Source organism: Blennius ocellaris (assembly GCF_963422515.1).
Source record: "Blennius ocellaris genome assembly, chromosome: 15".
Classification (NCBI taxonomy): domain Eukaryota; kingdom Metazoa; phylum Chordata; class Actinopteri; order Blenniiformes; family Blenniidae; genus Blennius; species Blennius ocellaris.
In genome coordinates, this window is record NC_137664.1 from 23,489,735 (window position 1) to 23,515,638 (window position 25,904).

Here is a 25,904-nt window from a genome sequence, read left to right on the forward strand (position 1 = left end):
AGTGGGTCTCTTCATTATTAGTCCATTTCAGCCAATGTTAAGTTAATTTACAGTAAATACAGTGTGTTTATAAACCACACTACAACAATCTTGTCTTTTGAGGTTGAGAGAGCCCCCTAGTGGTGAAACAGTTCTTTGAAACAGCTCGTGAATAGAGAGCCCTTATTACAGTAAGACTCGTACTGATACTTGTAAACAAACACGAGCAGAAGCTTCATTCGTCCCTTTTATAAAAGCAAAGTGTTTTGGGGCTGGTTTACTGGAAATGACAATTAATCTGAGTTTAGGGAAAACAAAAGCTTTATCAGGTATATTTTCAAACCAAAAATCTATTCATCTTTCAAAGCATCTTAGAAAGCTTTGACAGAAACATAAAAAAAAAATTGCAAAATAAACTTGTTTTTTTTAAGCTGTTTGATTTTTAGCCATTAATAGATATGATTGTACCAAAACATTTATAAATATCAACAAACCTGGACACATTTGCAAAAATCTGAACACATTTCTGTTTGTGTGAATTTAAAAATAACTATACTGGAGAAAGTTGAACCTGACCTGCAGCTTTTCAGCCAGACGTCTTCTTTCAAACCGGTGAATTAGAAGAGAAGTGTCAGAGTTAATAATCAGAGACTCACCGCTTGTCTTCAGCTCAACATCTGGTAGAAACGTGTGAGAACAAACCAGAGCTGACTCTAAGCCAATCACTGAGCCAGCGGCCATTTACAATTTGCCAAAAGTCTTGGACATGAAATGATGCTGATTAGTTTAATTTCATGTTCAAAATTTCAGGGGGAAAAGGCAAAGCTGCTCAGAAAACACACAAACGACTTATAAATGTTGTTCCTTCCTGTGGCAGTCAGACTCTATAACTCCTCCTGCTAGATGGTGGTTGCTGGGGTTTGGTACATTTCATCGTCTCTGTGCTCATGTTGGTCACGTTCAGCCTGGAACATATTCATACTTCAATTGACCCTGTCTTATTCAACTTTCCATGTATTGTGTGTAAAGCAATGCTGAAGCCTCCCAGGCGCCACAGCAGCCCCGCTGACGGAACGCTGGGGGGCGGAGTCAGGCCTCAATTTACAAGAGTCCAATATCACACTGACATGATGATCAAGACCTAATTGTCCTCTGAGACTTCAAGAGTCAATACAGAATTTCTTAAAACAAGATGTTCCTATACAGCTTCCTCTGCTTCCTCCTCCATTTGTCACCTGCACGTTCCAGTCTGTGTTTCACCTGCATGTTCCAGTCTGTGTTTCACCTGTGTGTTCCAGTCTGTGTTTCACCTGCATGTTCCAGTCTGTGTTTCACCTGTGTGTTCCAGTCTGTGTTTCACCCGTGTGTTCCAGTCTGTGTTTCACCTGTGTGTTCCAGTCTGTGTTTCACCTGCACGTTCCAGTCTGTGTTTCACCTGCATGTTCCAGTCTGTGTTTCGCCTGTGTGTTCCAGTCTGTGTTTCACCCGTGTGTTCCAGTCTGTGTTTCACCTGTGTGTTCCAGTCTGTGTTTCACCTGCGTGTTCCAGTCTGTGTTTCACCTGTGTGTTCCAGTCTGTGTTTCACCTGCATGTTCCAGTCTGTGTTTCACCTGTGTGTTCCAGTCTGTGTTTCACCTGCATGTTCCAGTCTGTGTTTCACCTGCATGTTCCAGTCTGTGTTTCACCTGTGTGTTCCAGTCTGTGTTTCACCCGTGTGTTCCAGTCTGTGTTTCACCTGCATGTTCCAGTCTGTGTTTCACCTGTGTGTTCCAGTCTGTGTTTCACCTGTGTGTTCCAGTCTGTGTTTCACCCGTGTGTTCCAGTCTGTGTTTCACCTGTGTGTTCCAGTCTGTGTTTCACCTGCGTGTTCCAGTCTGTGTTTCACCTGTGTGTTCCAGTCTGTGTTTCACCTGCATGTTCCAGTCTGTGTTTCACCTGTGTGTTCCAGTCTGTGTTTCACCTGCATGTTCCAGTCTGTGTTTCACCTGTGTGTTCCAGTCTGTGTTTCACCCGCGTGTTCCAGTCTGTGTTTCACCTGCATGTTCCAGTCTGTGTTTCACCTGTGTGTTCCAGTCTGTGTTTCACCCGTGTGTTCCAGTCTGTGTTTCACCTGTGTGTTCCAGTCTGTGTTTCACCTGCGTGTTCCAGTCTGTGTTTCACCTGTGTGTTCCAGTCTGTGTTTCACCTGTGTGTTCCAGTCTGTGTTTCACCTGCATGTTCCAGTCTGTGTTTCACCTGCATGTTCCAGTCTGTGTTTCACCTGTGTGTTCCAGTCTGTGTTTCACCCGTGTGTTCCAGTCTGTGTTTCACCTGCATGTTCCAGTCTGTGTTTCACCTGTGTGTTCCAGTCTGTGTTTCACCTGTGTGTTCCAGTCTGTGTTTCACCCGTGTGTTCCAGTCTGTGTTTCACCTGTGTGTTCCAGTCTGTGTTTCACCTGCGTGTTCCAGTCTGTGTTTCACCTGTGTGTTCCAGTCTGTGTTTCACCTGCATGTTCCAGTCTGTGTTTCACCTGTGTGTTCCAGTCTGTGTTTCACCTGCATGTTCCAGTCTGTGTTTCACCTGTGTGTTCCAGTCTGTGTTTCACCCGCGTGTTCCAGTCTGTGTTTCACCTGCATGTTCCAGTCTGTGTTTCACCTGTGTGTTCCAGTCTGTGTTTCACCCGTGTGTTCCAGTCTGTGTTTCACCTGTGTGTTCCAGTCTGTGTTTCACCTGCGTGTTCCAGTCTGTGTTTCACCTGTGTGTTCCAGTCTGTGTTTCACCTGTGTGTTCCAGTCTGTGTTTCACCTGCGTGTTCCAGTCTGTGTTTCACCTGTGTGTTCCAGTCTGTGTTTCACCTGCATGTTCCAGTCTGTGTTTCACCTGTGTGTTCCAGTCTGTGTTTCACCTGCATGTTCCAGTCTGTGTTTCACCTGCATGTTCCAGTCTGTGTTTCACCTGTGTGTTCCAGTCTGTGTTTCACCTGTATGTTCCAGTCTGTGTTTCACCTGCATGTTCCAGTCTGTGTTTCACCTGTGTGTTCCAGTCTGTGTTTCACCTGCGTGTTCCAGTCTGTGTTTCACCTGCATGTTCCAGTCTGTGTTTCACCTGTGTGTTCCAGTCTGTGTTTCACCTGTGTGTTCCAGTCTGTGTTTCACCTGTGTGTTCCAGTCTGTGTTTCACCCGTGTGTTCCAGTCTGTGTTTCATCTGTGTGTTCCAGTCTGTGTTTCACCTGCATGTTCCAGTCTGTGTTTCACCTGTGTGTTCCAGTCTGTGTTTCACCTGTGTGTTCCAGTCTGTGTTTCACCTGTGTGTTCCAGTCTGTGTTTCACCTGCACGTTCCAGTCTGTGTTTCACCTGTGTGTTCCAGTCTGTGTTTCACCTGTGTGTTCCAGTCTGTGTTTCACCCGTGTGTTCCAGTCTGTGTTTCATCTGTGTGTTCCAGTCTGTGTTTCACCTGTGTGTTCCAGTCTGTGTTTCACCTGCATGTTCCAGTCTGTGTTTCACCTGTGTGTTCCAGTCTGTGTTTCACCTGCATGTTCCAGTCTGTGTTTCACCTGTGTGTTCCAGTCTGTGTTTCACCTGTGTGTTCCAGTCTGTGTTTCACCTGCATGTTCCAGTCTGTGTTTCACCTGCATGTTCCAGTCTGTGTTTCACCTGTGTGTTCCAGTCTGTGTTTCACCTGTGTGTTCCAGTCTGTTTCACCTGCATGTTCCAGTCTGTGTTTCACCTGTGTGTTCCAGTCTGTGTTTCACCTGCATGTTCCAGACTGTGTTTCACCTGTGTGTTCCAGTCTGTGTTTCACCTGTGTGTTCCAGTCTGTGTTTCACCTGCACGTTCCAGTCTGTGTTTCACCTGTGTGTTCCAGTCTGTGTGTTCGTAGGCAGGTAGAGTAGGGGGTTAGAGCCTGGTGGGTTGAGCAAGGGGGTGTAAGGGGGGTAGAGTAGAGGTGTAGAGTGGGGGCGGGGGGGTTAGAGCAGGGGTGAAGAGTGGGGGTGTGGAGCAGGTGGGTAGAGTAAGTGGGTAGAGTAGGGGGGTTATGCAGGGGGTACAGTAAAGGGGTAGGGGCAAGGAAGAAACAGTGGGGTAGAGTGGGGGAGTGGAGCAGAGGGGGGAGGGGTGTGGAGCAGGGTTGTAGAGTAAGTGGGTGGAGAAGGGGGTAGGGCGGGGGGGGGGTAGAGTAGGCGGGGTGGAGAAGTGGGGGTGGAGCAGGACTAAACCTTCACACCTCACTGTGAGTCTAACCTCAGTGTTTCAATCTGGAGGAGCTGAGTCCTGAACGCAGACCAGGACCAGGTCCAGGACCAGGACCAGGACCCAGCTGAATTCTTTAAGCAGACCAGGACCAGGACCATGGAGGACCTTTGTACTGGAAGTGGGCTTGATCCACTGTGGGTGAGTCAATGTTGGAGACCAGGACCAGATCCTCTTCTGGTCCTGTTCCTGATGGTTTGTTTCCTTGCTCTGGTTCCAGGACTGGAACCTAACCTGGTACACATCCAGACCAGACCTCAGTCAGTGTTTCCAGAAGACTGTCCTGGTCTGGTCCCCCTGCATCTACCTGTGGACCTGCTCCCCCTTGTACCTGGTCTACCTGCAGATTAGACCCACCAGAGGTGTTGTCCCTCTTTCCAGACTCTGCTGCAGCAAGACGGTGAGTCCTCTTCTGGTCTATGTGGTCCGTCTGGGCTCTGTGGTGTCTGTGGTAGTCTGGACCCTCTGCTAATCTGGACCCTCTGCTAATCTGGGTTAAAGGAGGTTCTAAAGGAAGTGTAGGGATTTGTTACCTCATAAGGATCACTAGGAATCATTTATGTTGTGGTTGGCTAACGATAATGATTAATAATTATCAAAGATAGTTATTAATAATGTTGAAATTTAATCTGTTCTGTATCAGAACCTCGGAGCTCCACCTGTCTTAACAGGAAATGATAGCCAATTCAGTTATATCAGTCTCATAAGATATACTAAACAGTTAATCAGGAATTTGAATTAATAGTTAAATTAATTACAATTACCAGAATTAACAGTAAAGCTTGAAGGATTTTGGAGTTCTTGACACAGAAGAGTCAACATTTCATTCACCTTTGTGCTCATTAATAAAACAGCAAGCATGATTCCAAACATTATATTTATTTACAATGAAAACAAATAAACACAGATTCTAACTACCTATATACAGCTGGGTGTGTGTGTGTGTGTGTGTGTGGAGAGAGAAAGAGAGAGAGATGTGGAGGAAGTGTGTGTGTGTGACGTGTGATGGAACTACAAAACAAGATGGCGGATCACAAGAAACTACATTCCAGATGGCGGTAATCAGAGAACAGGAGGTCTGTCCTGGGTCTCCACCATGTGCTGGAGAACAATGGAACATGGAAGCTAGTCTTTAGCATCTGCTTCCTGTGTGTCTCTGCTAAAGGGCCATTTCTAGAATGAGTTGATGTGAATGAGACTTGTTTTGTAAAACATCAGGAGTCGTCAGATGGTGTTCAGTTACTGTGTGATGTTGTCTTTGATGTGATATGTGTAGGATTGTGCGTTAACAAGTTAGTAAAGCAAAGATTAGCATGCAGACCCTGTGTCTGTGGCAGAGCTAACGTTGGTTTACAAGTTGATAACTACTCCTAATGTCATTATCTATAGAACTCAATCTTCATAAAATTAAACAGTTCTATCATAGCATCAGGTTTAACTAATCTCAGGTAAAGCCCAGTTGTTCCCACTTCCTTGAAGGAGTTCGGTTGTTGTCCTGCTGGAGGGAAGCTGGTGTCTTCTCCTGTAGTTAGCACCTCCTGCTAACTGTGGTTGCTGGTTCTGCAGGCTGAGGAGGAGAAGATGGAGTTGATGTTTCAGGAGTCCTTCTTTACAGCTCCTGGTTGTTCCTTTGTTCAGACTGAGGAGCTGGTCGCTCAGGTCTGTGATGGTTTTCCTGCTTGTTCAGGAAAAACACAAAGAAGTTCTGTGAGGCGTCGTTTCCCTGATCCGTCCTGGAGGAACCGGTTGGTTTCCCTTGGTTGATGGGAGATCAGACTCTGGGTGCTGGTCTCTGGATCAGGGGAAGGTCTGACCCTCGTGGTTGGGTCAGTAGAGGCGTTGAGGAGTGAAGGCCCCTGGTTGCAGGCCTCTGGTGTTAGCTGTATGCTAACGCTGGGGAGCTGCCTTCAGCAACCTCCCGACTCGGGGTCCAAGTCTTGCAAGAAAGAGAGTGTGAGGCATGGCTTTGCAGCCTTTTGTTACCAGTGTGGATTCAAAGGTGTTGAATCCTGAGAGCTTCAACCAATCAGTGACTGGCTGAGTACATGGGGGAGCGCCTTGTGAGCAGAAAGGGGGGGAGGAAGGTCCTGCAGAAGGTGTGTATCATGACATATTACAATTGTCTTTCCCCAGAAATGAACAAACTTTCTGTGGTCCTGTGAGATCCCAACAGAAGCATCAGTGTTTCCTATGCTAAAGGAAGCAACGGGCCTCCTTTCCTTTGCTTACTGAGAATTCAGACAATCCTTATCATGGCCGCTACACAAAACACTTCCAGGTTAAATAAAAGTCGACAGATAAGAAGGTAGGATGGACATTTTGGACGTACCCTATAACCCTCCTATGAGGCTGCACAGTTCCTGGGTCTGGTCTTTAACCTGGTCTCTGGTTTCTGGTCCACAGTTCCTGGGTCTGGTCTTTAACCTGGTCTCTGGTTTCTGGTCCACAGTTCCTGGGTCTGGTCTTTAACCTGGTCTCTGGTTTCTGGTCCACAGTTCCTGGGTCTGGGTCTGGCTTCTTTCGGGCTCCTGGAGATGTTCTACCTGCTGGTGAAGAACCAGAAGATTCAGCACCACCTGTTGGTCCTCATGGGTCCCCTGGTCCGGAGCTTCACCCTGGTATGACCAGAGAGAGAGAGAGAGAGAGAGAGAGAGAGAGAGAGAGAGAGAGAGAGAGAGAGAGAGAGAGAGAGAGAGAGAGAGAGAGAGAGAGAGAGAGAGAGAGAGAGAGAGAGAGAGAGAGAGAGAGAGAGAGAGAGTTTCCTATGTCTCCAGGTCCTGGCTGTCACCATCATGTGGGTGGAGAGGATGAAGGGAACTCGTTCCTCCGTCCTTCTCTTCCTCTTCTGGACTCTACTGGTACTTTGTTCTATTGTTCCACTGAAGGTCGAAGTCCAACAGATCATCAATCAGGTGATAATCATTATTATCAATAGCTATCAATAACCATCAATCACTATCAATAACCTACAGCAGAGGTGTCAAACTCCGGGAGTACCGCAGCCTTGCATGTCCTCCATATCCTTTCTATTGAACTTGCTGATGAACCACCATGACTGTCAGTTTGACACCCCTGTTCGATCATAATCAATAACTATCAATACCTATCAATACCCATCAATAACTATCAATAACCATAAATAACCATAAATAACCATCAATCACTATTAATAATGGTTCATAGCTATCAATTGCGATGAATAATGATCAATAACTATATCAGGGAGGTTAAACTGCGTCTCAGGTTTGTCCACAAGAGGCTCCACAGGGTGTGAGGGGGAGGAGCCTGCAGGTGAGAGGGTCGATCTTGTGGGTCATGATGTCCTCTGGAGACATGTTGTTCTATGGAGACATGACATCTGAAGACATGACGTCCTCTGAAGATGTGACACATGGAGACATGACGTCCTCCTGAGACATGTTGCCCTCTGGAGACATGATGTCTGGAGACGTGACATCAGGAGATGTTGCCCTCTGGAGACGTGATGTCTGGACACATGATGTCCTCTGGAGATGTGAGGTGTTGAGATGTGACATCTGGAGACATGTCGTCCTCTGGAGATGTGACATATGGAGACATGACGTCCTCTTGAGACATGTTATCCTCTGGAGACATGATGTCTGGAGATGTGACATCTGGAGATGTTGCCCTCTGGAGACGTGATGTCTGGACACATGATGTCCTCTGGAGATGTGACATCTAGTGACATGCCATCCTCTGGAGATGTGAGGTGTTGAGATGTGACATCTGGAGACATGTCGTCCTCTGGAGATGTGACATGTGGAAACGTGACATCTGGAGATGTGTTGTCCTCTGGAGGCATGATGTGCTCTGGAGATGTCTCGTTCTCTGGAGACGTGTCGTCCTCTGAAGACGTGATGTGCTCTGGAGATGTCTCGTTCTCTGGAGATGTGTCGTCCTCTGAAGACTTGATGTGCTCTGGAGATGTCTCGTTCTCTGGAGACGTGTTGTCCTCTGAAGACTTGATGTGCTCTGGAGATGTCTCGTTCTCTGGAGACGTGTCGTCCTATGAAGACGTGATGTGCTCTGGAGATGTTTCATTCTCTGGAGACGTGTCGTCCTCTGAAGACGTGATGTGCTCTGAAGACGTGATGTGCTCTGGAGATGTCTCGTTCTCTGGAGACGTGTCATCCTATGAAGACGTGATGTGCTCTGGAGATGTCTCGTTCTCTGGAGATGTGTCGTCCTCTGAAGACTTGATGTGCTCTGGAGATGTCTCGTTCTCTGGAGACGTGTCGTCCTATGAAGACGTGATGTGCTCTGGAGATGTTTCATTCTCTGGAGACGTGTCGTCCTCTGAAGACGTGATGTGCTCTGAAGACGTGATGTGCTCTGGAGATGTCTCGTTCTCTGGAGACGTGTCGTCCTATGAAGACGTGACGTGCTCTGGAGATGTCTCGTTCTCTGGAGACGTGTCGTCCTCTGAAGACGTGATGTGCTCTGGAGATGTCTCGTTCTCTGGAGACGTGTCGTCCTCTGAAGACGTGATGTGCTCTGGAGATGTCTCGTTCTTTGGCGGTTTTAACGGTCAGAAGGTGTGAAGAAGTTTCGTCTCGTTGTTAATTACTTTTCGTTGGGGCGTTAATAGTCACACTGCTGCTTCAGGGACTTTGGTTCTGTGGGACGATTCAACCTCTTCACTTCACTATGTTTTATTTTGTTTGAAAGTTTTTAAAGAAACCCTGGACTGCAGGTCTTCATCTGTCCCGTCTGGTCTTCAGCATGTCCTCCAGCTGGTCCTTCATGTTTCTACGTTCCAGGGTTTTTCCGACGACGCTCTTCGATCTGCTGCCATCTTCATTTGTTTTTCACTTCAAGTCGTCGAACTGATTCTGAGCTGCTTCTGTGACGTCCGACCGCACAGCAACCAGGCAACACGCAACCAAGTAAGCCGTAACTAGGCAACCAGCTAAACAGCAACAAGGTAACCAGCAACCAGTTAAAGAATAACCAGCTAACCAAGAACTTGCACTGTCTACTTGTTTGATGTGTTGAGTGTTGATGGAGGTTTGGCTGGAAGTTCAGGTGGAGGTTTGGCTGGAAGTTCAGGTGGACGTTTGGGTGGAGGTTTGGATAGAAGTTCAGGTGGAGGTCTAAATGGAGGCTTGGGTTGAGGTTCAGGTGGAGGTTTGGATGGAAGTTCAGGTGGAAGTTTGGGTGGAATTTTGGAAAGAAGTTCAGGTGGAGGTTTGGATGGAGTTTTGGTTGGAAGTTCAAGTGGAGGTTCAGGTGGAGGTTTGGATGGAAGTTCAGGTGGAGGTCTGGATGGAGGTCCAGGTGGAGGTTTGGATGGAGGTTCAGGTGGAGGTTCAGGTGGAGGTCTGGATGAAGGTTCAGGTGGAGGTTTGGATGGAGGTTCAGGTGGAGGTCTGGATGGAAGTTCAGGTGGAGGTATGGATGGAGGTTCAGGTGGAGGTTTGGATGGAGGTCCAGGTGGAGGTTTGGATGGAGGTTCAGGTGGAGGTTCAGGTGGAGGTCTGGATGGAGGTTCAGGTGGAGGTTTGGATGGAGGTTCAGGTGGAGGTCTGGATGGAGGTTCAGGTGGAGGTTTGGATGGAAGGTCAGGTGGAGGTTTTGGGGGAGGTTCAGGTGGAGGTCTGGGTTCAGGTTTGGGGGGAGGTTGAGATGGAGGCTAGGTGGAGTAACCATGTATATTTGTGGGTCAAAGTTTTTAAACAATATTTGTTGTTTTTTAGAATCAGTGTCCAGAAGAAGACGCTTCGTTTCTCTCCAAGTTCTTCTTCTTCTGGTTCAGCAGGTCATTCTCCTTCTCCTTCTCCTTCTCCTTCTTCTTCTTCTTCTTCTTCTTCTTCTTCTTCTTCTTCTTCTTCTTCTTCTTCTGAATGACTCTATACTAATATGACCTTTGACCTCTGGCAGTCTGGTGATCCGTGGCTACCGCCGCCCCCTGCTGGCTGAAGACCTGTGGACTTTGCGGGACCAGGACTCGTCCAGTAGGATCATGATGGACCTGGAGAACTTCTGGACACTGAAGAGCAAAGAGCTGCAGTGAGACTCACCTCAACACACCTCAACACCTCAACACCTCAACACCTCAACACCTCAACACCTGTCCACCTGTCCACCTGTACACCTCAACACCTGTACACCTCAACACCTGTACACCTGTACACCTCAACACCTGTACACCTCAACACCTGTCCACCTGTACACCTCAACACCTGTACACCTCAACACCTGTCCACCTGTACACCTCAACACCTGTACACCTCAACACCTGTACACCTCAACACCTGTCCACCTGTACACCTCAACACCTGAACACCTGTACACCTCAACACCTGTACACCTCAACACCTGTCCACCTCAACACCTGAACACCTGAACATCTCAACACCTGAACACCTCAACACCTGTCCACCTGTACACCTCAACACCTGAACACCTGTACACCTCAACACCTGTACACCTCAACACCTGTCCACCTCAACACCTGAACACCTGAACATCTCAACACCTGAACACCTGTCCACCTGTACACCTCAACACCTGAACACCTGTACACCTCAACACCTGTACACCTCAACACCTGAACACCTGAACATCTCAACACCTGAACACCTCAACACCTGTCCACCTGTACACCTCAACACCTGAACACCTGTACACCTCAACACCTGTACACCTCAACACCTGTACACCTCAACACCTGAACATCTCAACACCTGAACACCTCAACACCTGTACACCTGTACACCTCAACACCTGAACACCTGTACACCTCAACACCTGTACACCTCAACACCTGAACACCTCAACACCTGTACACCTCAACACCTGAACACCTGTACACCTCAACACCTGTCCTCCTGAACACCTCAACACCTGAACACCTGTACACCTCAACACCTGTACACCTCAACACCTCCAACACCTGTACACCTCAACACCTGCACACCTGTACACCTGAACACCTGTACACCTCCAACACCTGTACACCTCAACACCTGTACACCTCCAACACCTGCACACCTCAACACAACACACCTGAACACATGTACACCTGAACACACTTGAACACATCTGAACACCTGAACACCTGAGCACCTCAACACACCTGAACACATGTACACCTGAACACACTTGAACACATCTGAACACCTGAACACCTCAACACCTCAACACACCTGAACATCTGTACACCTGAACACCTGAACACCTGAACACCTCAACGCACCTGAACACCTCAACACACCTGAACACCTGGCATGGTTTTAGGCAAAAATGTGTTTTGGGTGTCCGTCCAAAAAATCTGGGTGTCCAAAATGTTTTAGACGGGAGGTGGGGGTGGTAGTGGAGGTGGGGGTGGTAGTGGGATGGTGCCTATTAAAAAAATAAATGCTAGCGATAGACCTTGAGTTGTGTACATTCTAATGCACTCTGTGTTACTAAATTCTACAGTGACATGTAGACATGGCATCTTAACAGTAATATATTTCCTTTTCTCCTGGACATTTTTGTTGATACATTCACTTCCTTGCTTTGTTAAAAAGTTTTTTTTATTTTACGGTAATGGCTTCTTATCATTGGTGATGATTACACCTGTACCTCTACCTGTACCTGTACCTGTACCTGTACCTGTACCTGTACCTGTACCTGTACCTGTACGTGACTCCCCTCACTCCAAACTTAACTACATGTACTTGTTTAGAGTAGAGAGAGCTTTATTCCTCCCCAGGGGGAAACACACACCTACAACAGCTCAAGGTAAAGGGTGCAGAACTTATAAAACTAAGGAATTAAAATATGTAAATATCTAAACAAGAGCAAAAAAAGAGCACAAAAAATAGAAATGTAAAAATAAAATAAAAAGTTTATTCCCCCTGTATTGACACATTGCTTCTATTTGCAGCCTAAACTGAGCAGCTGTAGACTCTGAACTCTGAAATAGTTTCTATTCTCCTTTTATTAGTGATTAATACAATATTAGATCTTTTTAGTTCTCAAGACTTTAGAATGTCACAGTCACACTGAATTAAACTGCTGATGGAACAACCATGATTGGCAATACTTTCAAAATCAACAGTTTGAAAGCAAAGAATATTTTATTCTTCAATGAAAAGCATGAATGATGTGCAGTTCTCAAAACATATGTCAACACTGTGAAAATTAAAAACGAGATGGATCATAGGTGTATAGAATTAGTCCCACCTGTGTGGATTCTGCAGATAGAATTCCTCAGCAATTCGAAAATCCATCCCGATTCCTCCACTCTGCCCCGACATTTGAACACATCTGAATGAGTCACAGAATTACAAACCAATCAGAGGCTGCCTTTCAATATGTATAAACCACATGGTATCAATTGACCAATCACGTTGCTCCTTACAGGGCGAAATGCAAACTGAAAGTTAATTGCAAGTTTTGTACTCAAGCCAATAAGTTGCTATGTTTTGGTGAAAAAAAATGAATTTAGGCAAAATTAGATGGTGACAAGTAGAGACGGACTTTATAAACATATTTTAGAGGCTTTAAGAAACACGTATGCTATTTTTCTGGCCGTCTTTTCAGAAAAATGACCGTCCAAATGACGGCTGGACCAACTAAAACCATGACGTCTAAACACCTGAACACACCTGGACACCTGAACACATCTGAACTCACCTGAACATACCTGGACACCCAAACACCTGAACACCCAAACACCTGAACACACCTGAACACCCAAACACCTGGACACCCAAACACCTGGACACACCTGAACACATGAACACCCAAACACCTGAACACACCTGAACACACCTGAACACCCAAACACCCAAACACCTGAACACCCAAACACCTGGACACACCTGAACACATGAACACCCAAACACCTGAACACACCTGAACACACCTGAACACACCTGAACACACCTGAACACCCAAACACCTGGACACACCTGAACACATGAACACCCAAACACCTGAACACACCTGAACACCCAAACACCTGGACACACCTGAACACATGAACACCCAAACACCTGAACACACCTTAACACACCTGAACACCCAAACACCTGGACACACCTGAACACACAAACACCTGAACTCACCTGAACACACCTGAACACACTGACACCGAGATCTAGCGGGACCAGACCACACCAGACCAGAGACTCACCTGTTCATTTGGTCAGAACCAGGTCCAGGACCGGGTCCGGGACCCTGACAGAGAAGACATCCTTAATGCCCCAGATCCCCCAGGACCCTGGATACCAATTCCTTGTCCTGAGCACTCTGGGGCGGAGCTTCGGACTCTACTTCCTGTCTGGAACTCTGTGTCTCCTGTTACATGACGCAGTCATGTTTGCCATCCCACAAGTCCTCAGGTGAGTCCGCCTGCTAGCTACACCTGCTAGCTCACTCTTACTCGCTAAACCTGCTGACTGTAGGTCTTGGTGTTGACTGTAGTTGTTAATTGTATTTGTTGACTGTAGTTGCTGACTGTAATTGTTGACTGTAGTTGCTGACTGTAGTTGTTGACTGTATTTGTTGACTGTAGTTGCTGACTGTAATTGTTGACTGTAGTTGCTGACTGTATTTGTTGACTGTAGTTGTTGACTGTAGTTGCTGACTGCATTTGTTGACTGTATTTGTTGACTGTAGTTGTTGACTGTATTTGTTGACTGTATTTGTTGACTGTAGTTGCTGACTGTATTTGTTGACTGCATTCGTTGACTGTATTTCTTGACTGTGGTTGTTGACTGTATTTGTTGACTGTAGTTGCTGACTGTAATAGTTGACTGTAGTTGCTGACTGTATTTGTTGACTGTAGTTGTTGACTGTAGTTGCTGACTGTATTTGTTGGCTGTAGTTGCTGACTGTATTTGTTGACATGCACAAAGGAGGAGGTAGCAGTCTGTTACCATGGTGACAGCCAGCAGGTTCTGTTCACAGAATCTGTTGCCATGGTGACTCACTTCTCAGTTCTGACTCAGTTCTTTGTGGAACAGAGAACTCCGAGGGTCCTTCATTACAGAGTTAAAGTATTCTGAATTGTCCCACTGTTGACTGTTGTTGTTGTTGTTGACAGCCTGCTGCTGAGCTTCATGCAGGACATGGACGCCCCCCAGTGGAAGGGCTTCCTGTTTGCGGTGCTTCTCTTCCTGTTGTCGTGTCTTCAATCGCTGCTTCACCATCACTACATGTTGCACTGCTTCACCGTCGGCATGCGGGCCAAGACCGCCGTCATGGGCCTGGTGTACCGGAAGGTGGGGGTGATGGGGGGGGGGGCTGGGAGTGTGGAGGGAGAGGGGTGGGCGGGGGGGGGGGGGGGGGGGGGCAGGTAGGCACCGTTATCATGGGACTGGTGTATTGGAAGGTGTGGGGGGTAGAACTGTCATGGGCCCAGGATACTGCAAGGTAGGGGAGACGTGACTCAGGACTCTTTTAGTAGCCCCACCTGCAGGGTGGCAATCACTGTGACTCCTGACAAGACCAGGAGGTGTTGAACCCCTCCAGGACTCTACACTCTCCAGCCCTCCAGGCCCCAAGGTCCCTCATCTGGACCAATAGTCCCCAATGCTCCTCTCTCTCTCTCTCTCTCTCTCTCTCTCTCTCTCTCTCTCTCTCTCTCTCTCTCTCTCTCTCTCTCTCTCACACACACACACAGTGGTTTGACACTACATTCCCTGCTCCAGAACAAGCCTGGGCCTGGTGTCGCGGAGTGTGTACTGGAGTGTATACTAGTGTGTACTGGAGTGAGCAGTGTGTATTGGAAGGAGTGTGTACTGGAGTGTATACTAGCGTGTACTGGAGTGAGCAGTGTGTATTGGAAGGAGTGTGTACTGGAGTGTATGCTAGTGTGTACTGGAGTGAGCAGTGTGTATTGGAAGGAGTGTGTACTGGAGTGTATGCTAGTGTGTACTGGAGTGAGCAGTGTGTATTGGAAGGAGTGTGTACTGGAGTGAGCAGTGTGTATTGGAAGGAGTGTGTACTGGAGTGTATACTAGTGTGTACTGGAGTGAGCAGTGTGTATTGGAAGGAGTGTGTACTGGAGTGTATGCTAGTGTGTACTGGAGTGAGCAGTGTGTATTGGAAGGAGTGTGTACTGGAGTGTATACTAGTGTGTACTGGAGTGAGCAGTGTGTATTGGAAGGAGTGTGTACTGGAGTGTATACTCGAGTGTGTACTAGTGTCTACTGCAGTGATACTGGTTGTGCTCCTCACTAAATGAAGGTTGTGTGTTTGAATCCTCAGAGCCTGCTGATGAGCAGTGCAGCGCGGCAGCAATGCACTCTGGGAGAAATCATCAATCTGGTGTCGGCTGACACACAGAAGCTCATGGACTTTATAGTTTACTTCAACAGTGCCTGGATCGCCCCCATCGAGATCGCTGTGTGCTTCTACTTCCTGTGGCAGGTACACAAACAACACAACGCAACACAAGGTAAGGCAAGGCAAGGCAATGCAAAAGTATTCATAGAGCATCATTTAAACACAGAGAAATTCACAGTGCTTTACAAAGAATTAAAGAAATTTAAGAGACTTTGACTTAGACTTAGATTTTCTTTATTGCCATTGCAGTTCATCACACAGTGAGGAACTGGCAACGAAATGTCGTTGCTTAGCAACCGGTAAAAAAAGGCAATAAAAAAACATATTTAAATACATTTAAAAAAGTAGTGCAAACAGTTAAAATAAGGTGCATATGAACGATAAATAAAAGAGCAGGATGAGAAATGGGAAAGATTAAAATTGAATAATTGCACAGTATAATGTTATAATGTTATTTGGTATTTAGAAGCCTTATGGCCGGGGGAAAGAAGCTGTTCTTCAGTCTATTTGTTCTGCAGCGGATGCTGCGGAACCTCTTGCCGGATGTCAGGAGGGTGAACAGTCCATGATGGGGGTGGGTGTGGTCACAAAGGATCCGGTGAGCTCTGGTGAGGCAGCCTGTGTCTGCAATGTCCTTGATGGGTGGTAGTGGGGTCCCAGTGATCATCTCCGCTGTCCTCACCACACGCTGCAGACACTTCCAGTCTGAGGCCTTGCAGTTCCCAGACCAGATGGAGATGCCGACGGTCAGCAGGCTCTCCATGGTTCCTCTGTAGAAGGTGGAGAGGATGGGAGGGGGGAGGGACACCCTTCTCATCCGTCGAAGGAAGTGCAGGCGCTGCTGGGCTTTGTTCACCAGGGACGTGGTGTGAAGTGACCAGCTGAGGTCATCTGTGATGTGCACCCCCAGGAACTTGGTGCTGCTGACGACCTCAACCACTGTGTCGTTGATGAGGACTGGTGTGTGACTGGGTCGGGATCTCCTGAAGTTGATGATGAGCTCTTTTGTCTTGTCGACATTCAGGAGCAGGTTGTTTGCCTTACACCAATCCACTAGATGTTGCACCTCCTCTCTGTAGGCCAGATCGCTGTTGTCCCGAATGAGGCCCACAACTGTAGTGTCGTCTGCATACTTCAGGATGTGGTTGGAATTCTGCCTGGGACAGTGGTGGGTCATCAGGGTGAACAGCAGAGGACACAGCCCTGTGGGGAGCCGGTGCTCAGTGAGATGACACTGGAGGTGTTGTTGCCCACACGGACAGACTGGGTTCTGTCGGTGAGGAAGTCCAGCAGCCAGTTACACAGGGGGGTGTTGAGGCCCAGAGGGCCCAATTTGCGTACCAGGTCCAGGGGGATGATACAAAAAAAAATACAGAAAAGCTTTACAAAGAAATAAGATGTATATTAATAAAAAAATACATTAAAGCTTTAAAGGAAATGAAAGAAACACATTAAAACAAATAATGAAGCTTTACCAGGAAAATAAACTAGCCAGAGGACTATCAGGAGGTGAACTTCCTGTGCGATGACCTCTACCCTTTGTGGGACTCCAGTCAAAGCAGACGTCCGACGTCTCTGCTCCCATTCCTTTGCAGGGCTACAAGGAAAATATAACAACAACAACAACAACCGCAACAATACCATAACACAGCATGACCACAACAACACTAGAGCACAATGTTGTTAGCGTCCATCAGTGTCAGAAGACAATGTTAATTGCACCATGGAACCGTTTGTGCTCAAGTTGCAGCAACTGCTGCGACGGTCCAGGCCGATCCTTGAAGGGCAGGCTCTGGCACACTGCTGCAGGTGAACGTGCTGGAGGTTTTCTCTGCTGCCTCCTGAGTTGTCCTTCTTCCCATCTGGTCTTTCTCCTCAATTCTGATCATTTGGTTCCGGTTTTCACGGTGGGCCGTCAACTGACGCGCTCTGAGGAGACTGTTCCTGATCAATGCCACCTGCCCTCAGGTCGCACTTGCAGACGTCTTTGTAGCGTAGTGCAGGTCAGCCTGTAAGTCTGGAGCCAGTGGCCATCTCACCAGAAAGGATGTCTTTTGAAATAGGGTTAGGGTTAGAAGTTGCTGCAGCCAAAGCCTGAACATTCCTGACTTCACTGGTTAATGCTGACTGGTTAATGCTGACTGGTTAATGCTAGCTGGTTGATGCTGACTGGTTAATGCTGGCTGGTTGATGCTGACTGGTTAATGCTGACTGGTTAATGCTGACTGGTTAATGCTGGCTGGTTGATGCTGACTGGTTAATGCTGACTTGGGTAGATTCTATGATAATCAGCATTATAAAGGGACGGCACTGTGATCACTCAGTTTCACTTTATTCCAGCAGAAAGGTGTCAGGATGAACTTCCTCTCTACTCTTCTTTTAGTTTGGATTCTCCTTCCAGTTGTTTGGAGGCTGAGTTTCTCTTGTGTGAGTTTCTCATGTTAGAATATTAATTCATCACCGTGACGACAGGAGGAGTTCTCCTTCCATAAATTCATGTGTGTGCAGTTGTGTCAGGTGAGATCATTAAGCTCATTATTCCAGATCAACCCTCGTGGAGAAAAACAGACTTTGGACAAGTCAAGAATAAAAACATCCTTCAAAGCCTCAGTGACCAGGATTTATTTTATTGTGTCAAAAAGCTCTCTAAATTAATTTCTCCTCTCGGCTGCAGCTCAGAGCTGAACCCGCCCACCAAGATGTCTTGATGTCTCGATGTCTTGATTTCTTTATGTCTTGATGTCTTGATGTCTTGAGGTCTTGATGTCTTGATGTCTTGATGTCTGGATGTCTTGATGTCTGGATGTCTTGATGTCTTGATGTCTTGATGTCTTGATGTCTTGATGTCTTGAGGTCTTGAGGTCTTGATGTCTTGATGTCTTGAGGTCTTGATGTCTTGATGTCTGGATGTCTTGATGTCTGGATGTCTTGATGTCTTGAGGTCTTGATGTCTGGATGTCTTGATGTCTTGAGGTCTTGATGTCTTGATGTCTTGATGTCTTGATGTTTTGATGTCTTGATGTCTTGATGTCTTGATGTCTTGATGTCTTGGCATCTTGAGGTCTTGATGTCTTGGTGTCTTGGTGTCTTGGTGTCTTGATGTCTTGATGTCTTGATGTCTTGATGTCTTGATGTCTTGATGTCTTGGTGTCTTGATGTCTTGATGTCTTGATGTCTTGATGTCTTGATGTCTTGATGTCTTGATGTCTTGATGTCTTGGCATCTTGAGGTCTTGATGTCTTGGTGTCTCGGTGTCTCGATGTCTTGATGTCTTGATGTCTTGATGTCTTGATGTCTTGATGTCTTGATGTTTTGGTGTCTTGATGTCTTGCTGTCTCAGTGTCTTGATGTCTCGATGTCTTGGTGTCTTGATGCCTTGATGCCTTGATGTCTTGATGTCTTGATGTCTTGATGTCTGGGTGTCTGGGCGTCTGGGCGTCTGGGCGTCTTGGCATCTTGATGTCTTGATGTCTCGATGTCTTGATGATTTGATGTCTTGAGGTCTTGGTGTCTTGGTGTCTCAATGTCTTGGAGTCTTGTTGTCTTGGTGTCTCGATGTCTTGGTGTCTTGATGTCTTGATGTCTCGATGTCTTGAGGTCTCGATGTCTTGGTGTCTTGATGTCTCGATGTCTTGAGGTCTTGATGTCTTGGTGTCTTGGTGTCTTGGTGTCTTGATGTCTTGAGGTCTTGATGTCTTGAGGTCTTGATGTCTTGGTGTCTTGGTGTCTTGGTGTATTGATGTCTTGATGTCTCGATGTCTTGAGGTCTTGATGTCTTGGTGTCTTGGTGTCTTGAGGTCTTGATGTCTTGAGGTCTTGATGTCTTGGTGTCTTGGTGTCTTGGTGTATTGATGTCTTGATGTCTCGATGTCTTGAGGTCTTGATGTCTTGATGTCTGGATGTCCTTGAGGTCTTCATGTCTGGATGTCTTGATGTCTTGAGGTCTTGATGTCTTGATGTCTTGATGTCTTGATGTCTTGATGTCTTGGCATCTTGAGGTCTTGATGTCTTGGTGTCTTGGTGTCTTGATGTCTTGATGTCTTGATGTCTTGATGTCTTGATGTCTTAATGTTTTGGTGTCTGGATGTCTTGATGTCTGGATGTCTTGATGTCTTGAGGTCTTGATGTCTTGATGTCTTGGCATCTTGAGGTCTTGATGTCTCGATGTCTAGATGTCTTGGCATCTTGAGGTCTTGATGTCTTGGTGTCTTGTTGTCTTGGTGTCTTGATGTCTTGATGTCTTGATGTCTTTGCATCTTGAGGTCTTGATGTCTTGGTGTCTCGGTGTCTCGATGTCTTGATGTCTTGATGTCTTGTTGTCTTGGTGTCTCGATGTCTTGGTGTCTTGATGTCTTGATGTCTCGATGTCTTGAGGTCTCGATGTCTTGGTGTCTTGATGTCTTGATGTCTCGATGTCTTGAGGTCTTGATGTCGTGGTGTCTTGGTGTCTTGGTGTCTTGATGTCTTGAGGTCTTGATGTCTTGAGGTCTTGATGTCTTGGTGTCTTGGTGTATTGATGTCTTGATATCTCGATGTCTTGAGGTCTTGATGTCTTGGTGTCTTGGTGTCTTGGTGTCTTGAGGTCTTGATGTCTTGAGGTCTTGATGTCTTGGTGTCTTGGTGTCTTGATGTCTCGATGTCTTGAGGTCTCGATGTCTTGGTGTCTTGATGTCTTAATGTCTCGATGTCTTGAGGTCTTGATGTCTTGGTGTCTTGATGTCTTGATGTCTTGAGGTCTTGATGTCTTGAGGTCTTGATGTCTTGGTGTCTTGATGTCTTGGTGTCTTGATGTCTTGAGGTCTTGATGTCTTGAAGTCTTGATGTCTTGATGTCTTGATGTCTCCATGTCTTGGTGTCTCCATGTATTGACTGATGGTTGTTTGACAGCTCCTGGGCCCTCCTGCTCTGGCTGGTCTCTCTGCAGTTCTTCTCATCTTCCCTCTGAATGGCTTCATTGCTAAACTGAGGAGTAAACTTCAGGTGGGTGTTGATCATTCTGACCCGTTGATCATCATGATCACGTTTCCTCAGGAGGTTCACATGACGTTTACTGCAGATGGTGATCACATGTTTCCTCAGGAGGTTCAGATGAAGTTTACTGATGGACGGATCAAACTGATGAACGAGATCCTGGGTGGAGTGAAGATCCTCAAGTTTTACTCGTGGGAAGAAGCCTTCCTGCGACGAGTCAACGAGCTTCGAGACGGAGAACTGGAATCGCTGAAGACATCTCAGATCCTCTACTCTGTTTCTCTGGCGTCATTTAACTCCTCCTCCTTCCTGGTAAGCTCTCATCGACAGTGTCTCCTCAATCAGGTTCTTTCTCAAGCTCCTCCTCAAGTTGTTCCTCAAGTTCCTCCTCAAGTTGTTCCTCAAGTTCCTCCTCAAGTTCCTCCTCACGTTCTTCCTCAGGTTCCTCCTGAAGTGTCTCTTCATGTTCGTCCTCAGACTCTTCCTCAGGTTCTTCCTCAGGTTCCTCCTGAGATTCTTCCTCGGGTTCCTCCTCAGGTTCCTCCTCAGGTTCCTCCTCAGGTTCTTCTTCAGGTTCCTCCTCAGATTCTTCCTCAGGTTCCTCCTCAGGTTCCTCTCCAGGTTCCTTGTCAGGTTCCTCCTCAGGTTCCTCCTCAGATTCTTCCTCAGGTTCCTCCTCAGGTTCCTCATCAGGTTCCTCCTCAGATTCTTCCTCAGGTTCCTCGTCAGATTCTTCCTCAGGTTCCTCCTCAGGTTCCTCGTCAGGTTCTTCCTCAGGTTCCTCCTCAGGTTCCTTGTCACTTCCTCCTCAGGTTCTTCTTCAGGTTCCTCCTCAGATTCTTCCTCAGGTTCCTCCTCAGGTTCCTCTCCAGGTTCCTCGTCAGGTTCCTCCTCAGGTTCCTCCTCAGATTCTTCCTCAGGTTCCTCCTCAGGTTCCTTGTCACTTCCTCCTCAGGTTCTTCTTCAGGTTCCTCCTCAGATTCTTCCTCAGGTTCCTCCTCAGGTTCCTCTCCAGGTTCCTCGTCAAGTTCCTCCTCAGGTTCCTCCTCAGATTCTTCCTCAGGTTCCTCCTCAGGTTCCTCATCAGGTTCCTCCTCAGATTCTTCCTCAGGTTCCTCCTCAGGTTCCTCGTCAGGTTCTTCCTCAGGTTCCTCCTCAGGTTCCTCGTCAGTTTCTTCCTCAGGTTCTTCTTCAGGTTCCTCCTCAGGTTCCTCATCAGGTTCCTCCTCAGATTCTTCCTCAGGTTCCTCCTCAGGTTCCTCATCAGGTTCCTCCTCAGATTCTTCCTCAGGTTCCTCCTCAGGCTCCTCGTCAGGTTCTTCCTCAGGTTCCTCGTCAGATTCTTCCTCAGTTCCTCCTCAGGTTCCTCGTCAGGTTCCTCCAACAGCAACATACTGAAACACAGCAGATCATCTAACAACACTCTCGAGGAAGTTATCAAACCTTTACAGATATTACTGTCAGCATTTTATAATAGAGTCGTTATTACTATTACCATATTGTAGTAATGTTGTTATTGCGTTATTGTATTATAATAATGTTGTTTTTACTGTTACATATTGTAATAATGTTGTTATGACTGTTAGTAAATTGTATGAAAGTTTTTATTGCAGTCATCATCTTGTCATAACATTGTTTTATACTGTTATCATATTGTAATAATGTTATTACAGATTGCCTTGTCCGTGTTCGGAGTGTACGTGCTGATTGATGAACGAAACGTCCTCGACGCTGAGAAAATCTTTGTTTCTGTTGCTTTGATCAACATCTTGAAAACTCCTCTGAGTCAACTTCCCTTTGCCATGAGCGCCACCATGCAGGTGAGTCTCCACCAATCAGAGCGCTGCCACCAGCAGCCATGCAGGTGAGTCTCCACCAATCAGAGCGCTGCCACAAACATCACAGGATCCTTTCTGTCAGTTCAGCAGTTTATTAACTAAAGGGGGCGGGGTCTTCTTTTGATGTCATGATTTATGACTGAAGACTGAAAGTCCAGTGTTAAGCCCCCCCCCCCCCCCCCCCCCCACTGACTCCCCTCATGTGTCGACCCCACCACATCCCCCTGACCACCCAAACTTCCTCACTGCCCTCCCCCCCCCTGACCATCACCCCCCCAATGACCCCCCCACTGTTCTGGTCTTCAGGCCTTTGTGTCTCTGAAACGTCTCGGAAACTTTCTGAGTCAAGATGAAGTGAAGATGGAGAACGTAGAGCGACGAGCTCACCAGCCAGGTACTGCAGTACTACATACACAGTACTGCTCAGTACTACACACTAATACACAGCACTACTCTGTACTACACACTACTATGAAGTACAACTCAGTACTACACACTACTATGAAGCACAACTCAGTACTACACACTAATACATAGTAATAGTGTGTGTCAAGGACCTGTGCAGTCCAGTGAATTACCTTTATAGTCCAGTCTGGGATCTGTACCATCTAGTCTAGGACCTGTAGAGTCCAGTCTTGGACCTGTACCATCTAGTCTAGGACCTGTAGAGTCCAGTCTGGGATCTGTACCATCTAGTCTAGGACCTGTAGAGTCCAGTCTGGGACCTGTACCATCTAGTCTAGGACCTGTAGAGTCCAGTCTGGGATCTGTACCATCTAGTCTAGGACCTGCAGAGTCCAGTCTGGGATCTGTACCATCTAGTCTAGGACCTGTAGAGTCCAGTCTTGGACCTGTACCATCTAGTCTAGGACCTGTAGAGTCCAGTCTGGGACCTGTACACTTACCTAGCATGTCTTGGTTCCAGAGGGAAACGCCGTGGTGATTGAAGGCGGAGTCTTCTCCTGGTCCAATCACGGCGCAGCATGTTTACAGAACGTCAACATCACATTGAAGGCTGGCTCACTGGTAGCCGTCGTCGGCCATGTTGGCTCTGGAAAGTCCTCTCTGCTGTCCGCTATGCTGGGAGAGACGGAGCGACACAGCGGCAGCGTCCGGCTAGAGGTGGGTCTGTTCACCTGCTTTCACCTGGTCTGTTTCACCTGGTCTGTTACACCTGATCTGCTTACCTGGTTTCACCTGAACTGTTTCACCTAGTTTCAGCTGGTCTTTTTCACCTGGTCTGTTTACTTGTTTTCACCTAGTCTGTTTCACCTGGTCTGCTTCACCTGGTCTGCTTACCTGGTTTCACTTGTTCTGTTTCACCTAGTCTGCTTACCTGGTTCCACCTGAATGGTTTCACCTGGTTTCAGCTGGTCTTTTTCACCTGGTCTGTTTACTTGTTTTCACCTGGTCGTTTTCACCTGGTCTGTTTTATCTGGTTTCAGCTGGTCTGTTAACCTATTTTCATCTGGTCTGTTTTACCAGGACCTTCTGGTTTGTTGTACCTGGTCTGTTTACTTGTTTTCACCAGGTCAGTTTACCTGTTTTCACTTGATCTGTTTCACCTGGTCGGTTTCAGTTGGTCTGTTTCACCCTGTTTATTTCACCTGGCCTGTTTCACCTGGTCTGTTTACCTGGTTTCACCTGGTCTGCTTACCTGGTCTGTTTCACCTAGCCTGTTTCACCTTGTCTGTGTCACCTGGTTTCACCTGCTCTGTTTACCTGAAATGTTTCAGCTGGTCTTTTTCACCTGGTCTGTTTCACCTGGTTTCACCTGGTCTGTTTCACCTGGTTTGTGTACCTGGTTTTACATGGTCTATTTACCTCTTTTCACCTGGTCGGTTTCAGCTTGTCTGTTTCACCAGGACCTTCTGGTTTGCTTCACCCTGTTTCTTTCACCTGGCCTGTTTCACCTGATCTGTTACACCTGGTTTCATCTGGTCTGTTTTACCTGGTTTCACATGGTCGCTTTTACCTTGTCAGTTTCACCAGGACCGTCTGGTCGTTTTCACCTGGTTTCTTTCACCTGGTCAGTTTCACCTGGTTTGGTTTCCTATTTTTCACTTGGTCTATTTCACCTGAATGTTTCTGTCACCATGATGGATGTTGTGATGATTTGGTGAGGCTTTCCATGAACATGTGAATGTGACTAATGAAGTCATGAATGTGACTAATGAAGTGGTGAACATGTGACCGTGACTAATGAAGTGGTGAACATGTGAATGTGACTGATGAAGTCATGAATGTGACTAATGAAGTGGTGAGAATGTGACTAATAAAGTGGTGAACATGTGAATGTGAATAATGAAGTGGTGAATGTGAGTAATGAAGTGGTGAATGTGACTAATGAAGTGGTCAATGTGACTAATAAAGTGATGAATGTGACTAATGAAGTGGTGAGAATGTGACTAATTAAGTGGTGAATGTGACTAATGAAGTGGTGAACATGTGACCGTGACTAATGAAGTGGTGAACATGTGAATGTGACTGATGAAGTGGTGAACATGTGAACATGACTAATGAAGTGGTGAACATGTGAATGTGACTAATGAAGTGATGAATGTGACTAATGAAGTGGTGAACATGTGAATGTGATTAATGAAGTGGCGAACATGTGAACATGACTAATGAAGTGGTGAATGTGAGTAATGAAGTGGTGAATGTGACTAATGAAGTGGTCAATGTGACTAATAAAGTGATGAATGTGACTAATGAAGTGGTGAATGTTACTAATGAAGTGGTGAGAATGTGACTAATTAAGTGGTGAATGTGACTAATGAAGTGGTGAGAATGTGACTAATGAAGTGGTAAGAATGTGACTAATGAAGTGGTGAATGTGACTAATGAAGTGGTCAATGTGACTAATAAAGTGATGAATGTGACTAATAAAGTGATGAATGTGACTAATGAAGTGGTGAATGTTACTAATGAAGTGGTGAGAATGTGACTAATTAAGTGGTGAATGTGACTAATGAAGTGGTGAATGTGACTAATGAATTGGTGAGAATGTGACTAATGAAGTGGTGAATGTGACTCCAGGGCTCGGTGGCCTACGTGCCCCAGCAGGCCTGGATCCAGAACGCCTCCCTGAGGGACAACATCCTTTTCGGGCGAGAGCGAAACCAGAACCAGACCTGGTACCACCGAGTCCTGGATGCCTGTGCTCTGCTGCCAGACCTGAACCTGCTGCCAGCCGGGGACCAGACCGAGATCGGAGAGAAGGTGGGTTTGGTTCTGCAGGAGGGACGGAGGGTCTGGTTCTGCAGGAGGGAAGGAGGGTCTGGTTCTGTAGGAGGGAAGGAGGGTCTGGTTCTGCAGGAGGGAAGGAGGGTCTGGTTCTGCAGGAGGGAAGGAAGGTCTGGTTCTGCAGGAGGGAAGGAGGGTCTGGTTCTGCGGGAGGGAAGGAGGGTCTGGTTCTGCGGGAGGGAAGGAGGGTCTGGTTCTGCACGATGGTCTGGTTCTGCAGTAGGGAAGGAGGGTCTGGTTCTGCAGGAGAGAATGTGGGTCTGGTTCTGCAGGAGGGAAGGAAGGTCTGGTTCTGCAGGAGGGAAGGAGGGTCTGGTTCTGCAGGAGGAAAGGA

General features: G+C 47.0%; 1 protein-coding gene across 1 annotated transcript in view; it reads left to right on the forward strand.

Annotated features, from left to right (window-relative positions):
- Positions 1-4,310: 4,310 nt before the first annotated feature.
- Positions 4,311-25,904, forward strand: part of LOC308140492 (multidrug resistance-associated protein 1-like) — a gene marked incomplete at both ends in the record, with an annotated part of 44,273 nt that continues 22,679 nt past the window's right edge. Inside the window, 17 exons of the mRNA XM_080510307.1 lie at positions 4,311-4,352; positions 4,432-4,611; positions 6,707-6,829; positions 6,986-7,123; positions 7,853-7,913; positions 8,031-8,767; positions 9,929-9,990; positions 10,113-10,241; positions 13,376-13,567; positions 14,272-14,449; positions 15,438-15,599; positions 20,403-20,495; positions 20,595-20,798; positions 22,160-22,306; positions 22,631-22,718; positions 23,250-23,446; positions 25,364-25,546. Coding sequence (XP_080366433.1) covers positions 4,311-4,352; positions 4,432-4,611; positions 6,707-6,829; positions 6,986-7,123; positions 7,853-7,913; positions 8,031-8,767; positions 9,929-9,990; positions 10,113-10,241; positions 13,376-13,567; positions 14,272-14,449; positions 15,438-15,599; positions 20,403-20,495; positions 20,595-20,798; positions 22,160-22,306; positions 22,631-22,718; positions 23,250-23,446; positions 25,364-25,546 — 2,916 coding nt within the window. The remainder of the gene's footprint in view (positions 4,353-4,431; positions 4,612-6,706; positions 6,830-6,985; positions 7,124-7,852; positions 7,914-8,030; positions 8,768-9,928; positions 9,991-10,112; positions 10,242-13,375; positions 13,568-14,271; positions 14,450-15,437; positions 15,600-20,402; positions 20,496-20,594; positions 20,799-22,159; positions 22,307-22,630; positions 22,719-23,249; positions 23,447-25,363; positions 25,547-25,904) is intronic.